Here is a 13,282-nt window from a genome sequence, read left to right as displayed (position 1 = left end):
TGCTGACAACTTAAAGCATCACCTAGAAAGTTCTGTTACACTGGAAGTGATGGCAAAGCAACACTTAGCAAGGCCAGCAGAGCTTCATCTAAATAAAAGCAATCTCTACTTTTCACGTCTTTACTACTCCAATGGAGAGCATTTATGTCAGAAAAGGAGGGGAGGAAAGAAATTTATGGAGACAGCAAATTGGCCTTAATCTACAGATCACAAGAGAGCCTTGAAAAAGTCTTACCAGGTGTGAGCTTTCGGCAAATTGTTAGTGCTGGCATCAATCTGGTGTATTGTGAACAGTCGTGGGCCTGCAGCACCTGAAAATCCAGAAAAGAGCTCTACTGCTACTGTGTTGCAGAATATGCAATGTCTTTGCTGCAGGGCAGCATCAAAGTAACTAAAACCACAAAAAAAAACAAAAACAAAAAGAAGCTACAAACTGAAATCATAAACAGGCAGGAAAACCCCTTAAACTCGTCATGTTTATCAGAGATTCCTCCCCTCCACCCACCCACGGTAACCATGCAGCTACTGCAACCACTGAAAGATAAACAACAACAAAGCACTGATAAGAATAAAACACCCGGTTTACTCAGTGCACTATGTAATTCTAACAGTTTTCCATTTAGCTTCTCCCACCCTTCCTTGAGAACAAAATGTATGCAGCTATATCTGTCCCCATTTTACAACAGGTCTTGAGAAGTGGCCAATTCCATTCAAATTCCATAAAGGAATCACAATACCAACTTTGACAACTTTTGTGTTCAGGCTTTGTTTGCCCACAGAAACATGTTATACTAGAAAAGCCATATCCAAACTTACAGGTCAGATGATGTTAAACTGGTATTACTTCAATTACCCTTTTCCAAAGAGCTCACATCAATAGTAGGGTTAATATTACTTGTAACTGTTCTGACAAGGGTAAACAGGTACACAGCTGGACACAAGTCCAAACAGTTATCACTTCAAGTACCATGCTTTGCTTAAAAACCTCAACATTCCTCAGCTTCCAATTCTCCTGAACATTTTAGAGCTCAGGACAGAGGAGATAGAAAATGAGGGCTTCTATCTGATAATGAAGGCATTATTAAGAGGAAACAGATTTCTAGAGCAACTGGTTTTTGTACGTTGCAGGTGTTACCATAGTATTTGTGTTCTGCTGGACTCTTCTGGGTTATGATCAATGTTTCCCCTGGCCCATTTTCTCTCATCTTGTGAAAGGGTGAAACAGGGTAACTATGGCGTTAACAGAGCAGCATGGGTTACAGACAGAGCTGCTACAACAGAGACCCAGAGGAAGTTCAGAAGCCAGGTAAGTAATTAAGGTGACTGTTATGTCTCTTACAACAAAAGCAGTCAGCATTGAAGCGCCTCTGCTGCCAGAATCACAAGAACTCTGCATGTTGGTGTGTTCTGGTCCCAGAGCTGTACAGGTGACAAGGACTTGTAAAAGACTGAAATTAAAAACCAGGCTTCTAGAAAAAACAGAAGGAGAACAGCACCAAGATCTCCAAGATCAGAATTTCCTGCCAGAGAAGGAAGTGCATAATTGAAATAAAAGAGCCATTAGCAGCTAAATGACAAGGTGACAACAAACACACAAACCCCACTATTTGTGATTGTTATTCACCAGACCATTAAAAATCGTGCTTAAAAAGCCAACCAGCCTCTTTTGCAGCTGATGTTTCTGGGATGTGTCCTACTGCTCCCTCCAAGTACAGGCATTTGCAGTTGCTTCCGGAGCAGTTACCTTGTAGAGCCTTGAAGCCTTGCAGAGGCACTCGGGATGAGCCAGTCACAAACTGGAGCAGTCGCGCTCTCCTCTCTTCATCAAAGAACTCCACAGCTTTCCAGAACCATTTCACGATGTTGCTGTCTGGGGTACAGTGTTTTAACCTGGTATTTGCCTTCCAGTCATTAACATCGATTTTCCCCAGTCCACAAATGATGAGCTGGAAGTTTAAAATATAATCAAATATTTATTTCATCATTGATCAATGTAAAACTGGGTTTGGAGTTTGCCAAATGATGCATTTTGAAACATCAACAGATTTTATACCAAAGGCAAATTATAATCTCTCACTAATCTTAAGCAATGCTGGAATATAACTTTTTTACTTTAATCTTACCTTTGTACAAAATGATTTTTCAAATGGCCTCAATTAAAATTTAACAATCAATTTCATAAGCTTTATATGAAAATGTCTTGACCTGTCAATTAAACAAGAAGCACAGATCCTACTCAGGTGTGAAAGTACATGCATAATTCCCATTTGAACTCAGTAGTTCTTTCTGGAGCATAGCTAAGGGCATAGTTTGGCTGGTCCAACCCCAAAGTAATCTTGTTCTTGTCATACCATACACTTAATACAAATCACTTCTTTCCTGATGAAGAGCTGTCAGCACTTCTAAAATGGAAATCCACAATGGATTAGTTAAAGCTCAAACAGGGATGTGATTATGAAGACATTTTCTCATGACTAAGAACACTGGACCTTCCCCTTTCTTATTCTGTGTCTGCAAAATGATTCTGGGTTAACAGTATGGCTGGTTCACTGTATTTGAATGAGAATATCAAGGATAAAAGAAGAGCAATCACCGACATTCTAGTGCAGAAGAAAGCCTGAATAATTTATTTTGTGGACATTTTATACGGCAAATGCCTCAGCCCCACAGCTAACAGACTATATGTCAGATTTCCATTTTAACAAGTTTAGGATTTGCCTTCAGAGGATATTGTTTGGATGCTTTGGATGTTGACATGGTGTAGCACATTTGTCAGTGACAGCACCAGACAGCACCTTTCCTCTTGCTGTATTTACAGGGCAAATTTAGTCTGGCATAACCCAGCTCTGCAAAAACCACAGAGCTGCCTGACAGCAGAGGCAGTGCAGTGCTGGAAGGGCTGGGAGCGAGCAGTGGGAGGTGGAAGGCACTGACAGATTATTTTCCCGGCAGCACTGAATTTAGTGTCGTGAAACTGCACTGTGAGAAACACATCCACCACCTCTGCTGGAGCAGCACTCCCGCAGGTCACTGCAGACACTTCTCTGCAGGTTCAGCTGGGTTTCCAGGGACTGGAGAGGGTCTCCTCTCCTATCACTTCTGCAGTTGCTATGAAATGTCACCTTGAGAAACACCCTCACAGCTTGCAGTGGAAGGCACACTCGGGCTCAGTGATGGCCTGACCTGGTAACCTCTTATGCTAACTGTATGTCTTGCAACAGCGCACCTGCAGCCCCCTAAAGCACTGGGGACACAACTCTGCATGTTACTCAGTCTCTGAAGAATGCCTCAGGCTTTTAGTGTTACACTTGATGACATAACGTAACATTAGTGGACTGACCTCTAACTCCTTCTCATCAAATGTCTTCAGCAGATGTTGTGGGATTACTTCATTAAATCCCTTCTGTAGAGCCAGAAACTGAGCTTCAATTCCTCGTAAAAACCGCCAGTTTACATAAAGCCTGCAAGCAAGTGCAAAGTGGTTTTGTGAGAAATGTGTTCAAATACAATAAACCCAACAATTTACCCAGCCCCCAAAAATGGCCTTGCTGACAGGAATAAACCAACCACCACCCCTGCACCACTTAGAAAACAGCCAACCAGAAACTGTCCATTACTTCAAATAAGTTAAAAATAGATAAAACATAAAAAACTTTGGGAAAGGCATGTATGTACCTGACATATTCCTTTTTGTTGTCCTCTGTCACAGGGATGCTTTTGCCATTGGGTTTCAGTTCATGCTGAATAATTTCCCCATATGCATTGTGTTCTACACAAAACGTATGGTCCAAGACTCCTGTGATATCATTCTCACTGGTGGATAGAAGTAAGTAAGTGACTCAGTGAACATATTCTGCAAACATACTACAGCCATAATTTATCTGTCAGACTTAGTTTTTTCAATAGCATTTCAAATTACTGCTTGGAAGCAAAAGGTAAATGTACATTTTCACTATGGTATATTCTTTAAAACAGTATCAAAGTTTCAAATTTGTATTTTAATAACGTTTTATGGTTAATAATAGGCAAAATTAATAAAATAAAATTTATTAACTCCCCTCTGTGCCCCCAAAAGCCTTGAGCATGTTAAGCCTTAAAGAAGCTGAATTGTGCAAGAAATACGTTTCTTAAATCTGCCTGAGCAGGAGATGACAAAACACTCAATTTCTTTTCAAGTAGATTTAGGAACATTATCACATATTAACCAAGACACAACTCTAACACTGTAGGACACAACAGATAGTACATACAGTATCCAGACTAAGCTGTTATGAAGATCAGGGTCAACCAATTCCATGTCATCCAAAGTAATTGGCTTCCCTAGCAACTGTTTATAGAAAGGCAACGTGAAGCCCCCATCAATATAGTGTCCATGAAACACAGCCATCCCCATGATCCGTCCAACAAAATGGAAATAGGATAAGTGTTCCTAGAACAGAAAGAACAGACTGAGCCATTCAGCTAAATAAGACCTCCAGGTTACAGCTGCTGAATATGAAATATAATTTCAATACAAAGACAAGACAAAAAAGAACTAAAAACCAACCAACCAAGAAAACATAGCCAGAGCTTTTTGGTTTGTCTGGTTTTATGCACCCACTGAAGATGTTGCTTCCAGTCCAGAATCAAAGAAGAAGAATCAAAATAAGCTTAATTTCTCCCAAAGGAAACATAAACTGACATCTTACAGAAAATTAATGACACATTTCAGAAGTTTCTTTGATCAGTATTAAATAGAAATTATCGTATTATTGCACAAATTCAGTCTCTAGCGATACTAATGTGAGAACTGGGTTCCTAAGCCTAGAACACTCTCCAGATGTACTGAATTTCTAGTCATAAAATGATCATTACAGAACTCATGTCACCAGTCGTACCGGGTTGACTGCAGAGTCTGGGTTGATTTGCAGCGTATAGATATCATCTCGGGAGTATTGGAAGAGACCATAGTATGGATTCAACATTTCATGTGACAATAGGTAGAGCCACTCCCTGAAGAAAATAAAACAATATATTGTTCATTTTCTGCAAAAACATTCTTACACTGAGTCTTTTCAAAACCACATGATTTTTCTAATCCTACTGTTAAACATAAACGTGGAGGAAGTTCTCTCTGAACATGCTGAGATAAGACTGAAACCTGAATTATTTTTACTTGCTCATACAAGGCTGGTTTAGGATTCAAAGCATGGGGTGCAGTTGGAGAGGTTGGGGTGCAGGGGAAGAGACAGGGGACTGACTGTTTACCTGGCAACACCTCCATAATCAAGGCCTTCCTCCCCACGAAACTTTATCATTAATCGTTTCCACAGGTCTTTTGGCCTCATCTTCATGACTTGCCTGTAGGATTCCTGTGAACACATAACACTTCATTTTATTAACTTCTATTTACAGACAAGAAACTACTGTTGTTTATTAGAAATGGAGTCTCAGACTCTGAATCTGATACTGTCAAAGAGGATACTGTTTTCCAAGACACTAACCAGTTTCTCAGATCACAGACTGCTACTTAGATTTCTACAACCGTGATAAAACTTGTCAAATAAAACTGATGAGTACATGAGCAGAAGCACCTCCTGTTAAATCTCCAGAGGTGCACAGTGATCAGAACATGCTCCTTCATTCCCACGTAACTTCCAAAAAGTTAAAATCTGAGTCAGTAAACTTTTGTTTTGCCATCAGAAAAGCCAACAGTGGAGCTTCTGTTCTGGGTATAACCCATGTGCAAACCTTCAAGAAGCATCTTTAGAACAGAGGCATTAATGCCATCCCAGTAAGTCTACAGAATTATTCCTCCATCGGTCAACTTCACCAAAACACAAAGAGAAAGCTGAAAGAGGCAAAACAAATGCTAATTTTTAAAATGGAATTAAACAAAACATGTTACTTTTCATTTATGTTTAATGTTGGTGCCCCAGTCTCTGGCTTTGTAGAACAGAAGAGGTAGGTGTGCTGGGGGCCCAATGTACTCAATTCAGTTTCCAGAACTGTGATTTTCCACACAGTGATTTTCACTGCTGTAGAGCAGCCTTTCCTCTCTTTCTTTAGCCGATTATGACTTGATTTGACTGCCTCCAAAGAGAAGACCAACACAAATCTTTCTTGGCTGGAAAAAGGGTGACAACACAGCGGGACTATCCGGTTTGTGGGTGGGGTGAAAATTCAACAGGGATGGGTGGGATGGGTGATAAAGTTCTCAGGAGGACAAACTGTTCTCCAGAAAGAGCCAATGTATTATAACTGTGTTCAATCAATTCAGCAGAATTATTCTGCTGAATAATGACACCAAATAAAATGCAGATATCCCACTGTGGACATCCCTGGCATTCAGTAGCCTAGGAAATGTGTAAAATTGGTCTGATTTGGGGGGATTAATTTAAAACAATCAAGAAGAATTGAGACAGATGCCAAGTAATCCAAACTCCAAAGATGACTGCTATTCAACAGTAATTTTACTTAAATTACAATAGATCAAAGATCATTAATAATTGTTTGGTTTTCCATTTGTAACAGCCCCTCTGTAACAGACATTAGTGTTCTTCTATTCTAGGAAGAAGTGAGACAGTATCTTCAAACACATTAAGTGCTTGAACTCATTCCTCAGTCCTGACACAGTCGCATTTCCAGCCACAGGGAAAGCTTTTCCTCTTCCCGTTCGTCACTGGTAAAACTCCAGCGTTAACTCCAGACTTCAAGATTTCATCTAACCGAATGACTTCTTTAGATGGTTATGAACAACCCCCTCCCCTTCCCTCAAAGTTAAGAAATGGGTCGAGTTCTCAAATTACCTCAAAGATCTCTTCCCTAGAGACCTCAATACGACAATGGCCAGCTTGAGGTTGCTGCTGTGACAGCTCTTGCCTCAGGATCTTGAGCTTCTGCACTAGGTCTCGCTTGTACTTCGGCACAGTCAGACACTCTGCCTCATCTGGAAGCTGACAAAGGGACACTACCTGCTGCTGCTGCTGGTGCTGCTGATCTTTAAGTTGATTCTGGCGGCTAGAAACAAACACAGCTGTTTGCAGATATTCAAGTCAAACATCCCCTATTTTCTTCAGATGTTTCTTAGAGGCTAAGTCTTTGTAACTAAACTACTTTCAATTTACTATGATTATTACTGCGATTACACTAAAAAAATCTGGGCCCACTAAAAAATAAATTTAGAGAGATTTTACCCTGACCAAAGACATACGCTTCTGTCTTTCTTGGCAACTATCAAGTTGCTTTTAGGGTTTGTTATTTCTATTAGTACTACTCTACAAAGTATGTAAAAGGTTACAGCACTGTATAATAAGGTATTATCCATACAATTTTACTACTAAGCTGCTGACTCTGAATTTCTCAGATACCATTTCCATATTTCCTTTGCGTGTTTTGCCTTCCTCCATTTTAAAATCCAGGGATCTGCCAAACACCATGCCTCTAATCTACAGTCAATACCATAGTCTGTTTGAAATGGCTTGTCTGAAAAAGAGTAAGCTTACAAAAAGATGTTTGTACTGGCAGCTTGGCAAGGACCTTGTCCCTTGTACCTGGCCTAGTCTGGACCACAGGAATGTGGGAGTTCACATGTAACTAATTGGCACAGATAAACAAGTATTTTTACTAGCAAGTCTTAGAGATTTTGTAAATCTAGCTTCTGACCAGGAAAAGTAAATGAACAGTGTTGCAGAGATGTCCTCTTGTGTTGTTGCTTGTGGATATTTTTATAGCTTTTTAGTATGGCATTTCCAAACACCGCAGGATAAAAGCTGTATTTTACCTAAACCACGAGAAGAATATCTCCCTGTGGAACACACGAGAATACCCTGAATTTACTGGATAAATAAGAAAGGTTACAATTCAGAATGTTTTCCAGTGGGATGTTAATAAATTGGTTTTTCTACAAAGACCAAAAATATGGAAGCAAATACAGTTTTAATGTATTTTAACATTTCAGGCTATTGTCTGCTTTGAAACAAGGTCTACCAGAAAGCATTCCTGGCCAAGCAAAACTCACCTCCAGCACGCTTTCCCCACAGGGGCATTCAGAATTGGCAATTAAAAGGGGTGGGGGTGTTCCCAGTTTGCCTGTGGCTCTGAACAGCTATTCCTTTATTTGCAAACCTTCTATTTAAAGCAATTTTGCACAAACCACCCTGAAAGGAAACTAAACCAGGTGACGGGGAAATCTTTATCAGTATTCTTGCAAGCTTAATATTTAGAAACCCCTGCAATGGCACACACTGTACATCACTTCAGCAACAACTCAAAGCTGAAGATTAATAATACCTCTTTACTCCTGGTCTTTAAAGAAGAAATAATGTATAGAAATCCTATTTGATTACTATGTCCTAGGATGCAGAACTTCAGAAGTTAGCTTAAACAATGTTGTTAGTTTCATAGTGTCTTATTTGCTTCTGTTACTTAAAAAATAACTAAAAGAAAGCCCAAAACAAGGACACCTTAACATTAGTTGCAAGCTGACCACATTGGTCTTACAATAAACTAGTTATTTTAAGTCATTCCTGAGAAACGAAGTCATTTTAATAATTCAGACACACACACTCGATGTGGTTCCAGAATAGGGCTCTATGTCATTTGTGCTATGTGCACGTTAATTTCTTTCCACTTGTGATTAGGTTTAAATATAAAACTCGCTTAAGTATTTACTTGATATACAAATTAAAGCAAAATTAATTGTTTTATCTTCTGAACTTTCAAATTCCACAACAACGAGCATGTGAAAATAGTCCCTGTATATGCCTACCAGGGAAGGTCAGAACTATATACTGAAGTGTGCACACGTTCATATTACCTTTAAGGGTAAAAAAGGCACAGTCCCCAAAACACAAAGCTCAGGCTTAAAGAAAGTGTAATCCCTGAAAGGAGGATGAATTTAAGATCTATGCATCAAATGAAACCAATCTAAACAGGGCAGTACTAGAAGGACAAAAAAAAATGCCTTCCTCCATATTAGACTAAAAATAGTGCAGCATTAGCAAAATTATCTGCAGTGCTTAAGAGTGATTAAATCTAATTTCTTAGTTTGTTTTCACAGCTGAATAATTCCACTCCACTCTGTACAGTACTTTAAGGAAGTAGCTAAGTACTTTTCAGGTGCCATAACCATCAAAACCTATCACAAACTCTTGGCTAATATTTTAAACAGAACTGGGTAACAATTTGACTGTTTTCATAACCTATAATGTCATCACTGGAGAAACAAACTGCTTTACCCAGCTCTATAGAAAAGCCAGTAACACCGAGAGTGAACTTTTTATTATGCCTTTGAACCTCAACCACTATCCCACCCAAACACTAAATTTATTTATCTGATAATTTATAAAATGAGGGGCCTAAATCAAACTGTTTTTCTCTGTCTGAAAGAACAAATAAAGAGGTGGGTTTAAGGGGGTGGTGGGTGAAGCTTTCACATATCCTGTTTGGTGCAGTAAAAGAATAGATACCAGAAAAGATTTATCAGGAAGCAGGCTTCGCTGATGACACTGTTGGTTGGATTTCTGAAATCCTTCCCTAATGAAAGACAGATGTACAAATCTTCAGCACACTGTACCAGTACTTTAAGGAAATGCAGGAATGGTTCTGTGATTCTGGAACTTGAAAGTCCAATTGGATTTTACAGATAACAAAGCTAGATATGGATTTGTCCCCCACAATAAATGTAGAACTAGCCACTATGACCCGACTGCCATTTAAGAAGAAACCTATCTGTGAAGGACAGTTATTCAAATATAGTCAAATTAACTCAATTTTCTACAGTTTAGGAATTGCACCGTTGTAGCTAAGAAGGTCTAAAGTTTTCCTTTGGGTAAAATATCTAAATCTGAATTAATTTAATGAACTTTCTTGTGTTTCAAACATGAACATGCTCCTCCGCTGGCAAGGTTTTTTTTCCACGATCATGTTCACTTGAAACTACCAATCTAAATGCAGCTAAAATTAGCAGTGATTTCTTTATTTAAAATTAAAAATATTATTATTATTTCTAATAATAAATAAAAGAACTAGTAGTGTCTGGACAAGGGGAGCTTACTTAAGTCCTGTAATATACACAGTTTATAACTAATGATTTATCTAAACAAAATACATATTTGTCAATATTCAGCCTCTCCTCTTGGGGTGTTAAGTTCAAATGTATATTGGGCAGACAAAGGCTAGCCAGCTTACATATTACACAAAAGATACGTCGACCTCCTGGATATTGCTTTCCATTCCACGGTTTTGTCTTTTCAGTGCTTGTTCCCATTATTTCCTTCAGCTTTTCTTCCCAATGACTCACTTCCTTAAAAGGACTATTGCTCCTACTTACTCCTTGCCCAGGGCTGCATGGCTTTCTACCTAAGCAACTCTTCATTGTTTCTCCCACTTAACACCTACTCAATACTTTACAGGTGTTTCCCAAGAGTATTAAAAGGTGTTAGTAGGAGAAACAATGGAGTCAAACTCCCAAACAGCCTGGACAAAGCGATAGCCAGGTCTAGGCAAAAAGAAATGTTTGTTTGCTTTTTGGTTTCCATTTTTAGTAGAAAATCTCCCAGTGTGAAATGAGTGCCAAGGGAATAAAAACAAGAGCCAGATTTTTTTTCAGTTTCCTCTTTTTAGAAATGCAGTATAAAAAAGTGGCATAAAAAAGCAAAGTATTTTATTCATTTTGTTAAATATCAGAGTTAAATTATTGGAGTCTTATTCTGAGAACATCTCAACTGGTCTTACTCTAAAACTGCAGGTAGGAGCTGAATTATTTCTCCTTTATTCCAGGAGAACAGTTGGGTACTTGCGCACCCTTGCCTAACTTGTCGGTATTTCATACCACTGGCTAATGAATGCAACCTCATATTGTAAAACAAGTTCCCCATAACTAAAAGTAATATGAAGTATAAAGAACAGAAAAGAAATTGCCTCTCTTGCACTTGCTGTCCCCAACTCCAGCATCACAATAGCCACATTCCTGCCTAAATGCTGCTAGAGATTTGTTCCCCCCACTTCCAAGAACAATCAAGCCTGTCTTCTTTGTTATGTAACAGAGTAAGGTGATAGTTTGTTAAAGAACACCGACACTGTACTTTAAATACTACTTATTTAAAGGCAGCATATGTCTTGATATAAAATCCAGCAGCCCTCAAGAGTCACTCTCTTTCCTCTATTACACTCAACATGCACTGGAGACTTTAAACTTACTTTAAGACTAAATGCAAGTTAGCAGATAGCCGTGGATCTGTAAACTGCGTTGTCCTGTTGTTATGGTCAACAAAATAAACTCTCCCTGTTGCTGTATTTCGGATCTCCCATCCAGGAGGCAGTGGACCAAGCTCTTCACAATTGATGTTGCTAAGATCCCTATGAAAACAAATATAAAATGAAAAATACCTCAGCATTTGGCCTCGGAGCCAAACAAGCATAAATGTAACAGAACAATTCCATGAAGTCTGAGAAAACGTATTGTTTCAGAAACTTGATCTGTTCAGCTGGAATCTCTACTCTCAAGGTGCAAGCCCACCAAAGAAAAAAAACACACAGCCCAGAACACATGCCGTGGGGGGAAAAGTTCTTATCAAAGAACCTTCCTTTTTACAGACTAACTTCAGATGTTAAATTAATACAGGCTTAAAACAAAAATAAAGGCCCTTGCCATTATTTGCCAGAATGGAATTGCAGTTCTACACCAGTTCTGACAGAAAACATTTTAAAAACAACATTAGTCATGTAAGGAACTCTGAATCACACTTTATAAACTCCTACAAAACAAAACTATACTTCTGAGGAGTTATACTTTCCATGAAGAATTACGCATGGGATATGTGTGTATGGCACAGGCGGGTTTGCCCCAAAACCCCAAGTGCTGGTGGGAAGCAAACAGCTCTCTAACAAAATATTTCAACTGAAATAGATGAAGGATGACTCAAGCTCTGCACTGAGCAATGCGGGGATAGTGGGTCTCAAGAAAATTGAGTTGATATTAGAAGATGCAGATTCATTCCAGAGGTTCACTGAAAGCAAACACTGGTCTTTAAAAATGTTCTTTTTGTGTACATGATTTTTCACATATACGATTCACACCTGAGATACTTCACTCTGTCAAGTGCAGTTCTCTTTACCAGTGTTAAGTCTCCAGATCTCACAGTATCGTTAGAGTCGAGGGGAGGAAAGAGCTGAGGGACAGAATGGCTTTAAAAGACACATCTGCAGAGACTCAAAAGGCGGAGAAGCTACTAATGGAAATACCAGGCTCTGGGACTGAACTTGTGCTGCTATTACCCATACACACACTGTTGTTGAACTGGAGGGCTTACTTTTATTAAATTACTGTGGTGTATTAGCATAAAAATACAATTTCCTTAGAAATGACATAAACTTCATCCTCATGCAAAGAGCCAGATTTTGTTCTGAGACACAGTTGTGCAAGTTTCTGCTGCCACACCTAAGAGCAGTGAGTGCTAACTTAGGTTTCATACAACACCACTACACCACAAACTTAAGGATTAGATCTTAAAGTAAATAAATGTATGTTTTAGAGAAATATAGTTTCTAGCTTTGTATAATAGAAAAGTCTTAGGCTTCCTAACACACAACGGCCAGCTGGATCACACTCTAATGTATACAGATAATGCAGCAAAGCAAAGTATATTCTTGTAACACAAAAGTGATTAAAGCAAACAAATCATTTGAAAATGCAGTGAAGTGCATAAAGCACTTTATCTTTCCTTGGAAAACCATTATCAGTTGCTGATGCTAATTCCCATGGAAAAGTTGCTACAGTTTTCATAAATGCCAATTTCAAACTCCACACACTATTTTACAATGTCATCTGCAGACTTTAGGAGGCAATCATTTTCAATAGGATTTCATGAGTTTCTTTAAAGAACAATCATAAGCTAACAATAATTTTCATTATGCTTCTATAAATACATTAGAAATAATCATGTGTACAATCACGTACAATAAGTACACATGTGCACTGCGTAAATAGAATTGTATTGTTGAATCATAGACTGGTTTGGGTTGCAAAGGATCTTAAAGCTCATCCAGTTCCAACCGCCTGCCACAGGCAGGGACACCTTCCACTAGAGCAGGCTGCTCCAAGCCCCATCCAACCTAGCCTTGAACACTTTGTTTGGTAGTCTGAACATGGGACAGTAATTCTCACAAACAAGTAAATTCAAGCTAATTCAATGATGAGGCTGTAGTTCACTACAAACAGCATGTCTACGCATACAAGGGGCATCAGCAAGATTTTCCAGGTTTCTCCTTTGTCTGCTCCTCCAAAAAAGATCACGTATGT

The 13,282-nt window shown here is 38.9% G+C and overlaps 1 protein-coding gene across 1 annotated transcript in view; it reads right to left on the bottom strand.

The window, feature by feature from the left end:
- The window catches only part of SMURF2 (SMAD specific E3 ubiquitin protein ligase 2), a 59,429-nt gene that overhangs the window by 3,598 nt on the left and 42,549 nt on the right, over nucleotides 1–13,282 (bottom strand). Inside the window, exons 10-18 of the mRNA XM_062612628.1 lie at nucleotides 11,182–11,340; nucleotides 6,789–6,999; nucleotides 5,248–5,351; nucleotides 4,878–4,992; nucleotides 4,251–4,429; nucleotides 3,676–3,813; nucleotides 3,341–3,461; nucleotides 1,745–1,946; nucleotides 236–311 (exon numbers count right to left, since the gene is read on the bottom strand). Of these exons, the coding sequence (XP_062468612.1) occupies nucleotides 236–311; nucleotides 1,745–1,946; nucleotides 3,341–3,461; nucleotides 3,676–3,813; nucleotides 4,251–4,429; nucleotides 4,878–4,992; nucleotides 5,248–5,351; nucleotides 6,789–6,999; nucleotides 11,182–11,340 (1,305 nt within the window). The remainder of the gene's footprint in view (nucleotides 1–235; nucleotides 312–1,744; nucleotides 1,947–3,340; nucleotides 3,462–3,675; nucleotides 3,814–4,250; nucleotides 4,430–4,877; nucleotides 4,993–5,247; nucleotides 5,352–6,788; nucleotides 7,000–11,181; nucleotides 11,341–13,282) is intronic.

The sequence above is a fragment of the Pezoporus occidentalis genome, unplaced genomic scaffold (assembly GCF_034315485.1).
Source record: "Pezoporus occidentalis ecotype Australia unplaced genomic scaffold, CSIRO_AGI_Poc_V1 ctg160, whole genome shotgun sequence".
Lineage (NCBI taxonomy): Eukaryota > Metazoa > Chordata > Aves > Psittaciformes > Psittacidae > Pezoporus > Pezoporus occidentalis.
Note: the sequence above shows the minus strand (reverse complement) of the source record. Positions and strands in the feature narration are given on the sequence as shown.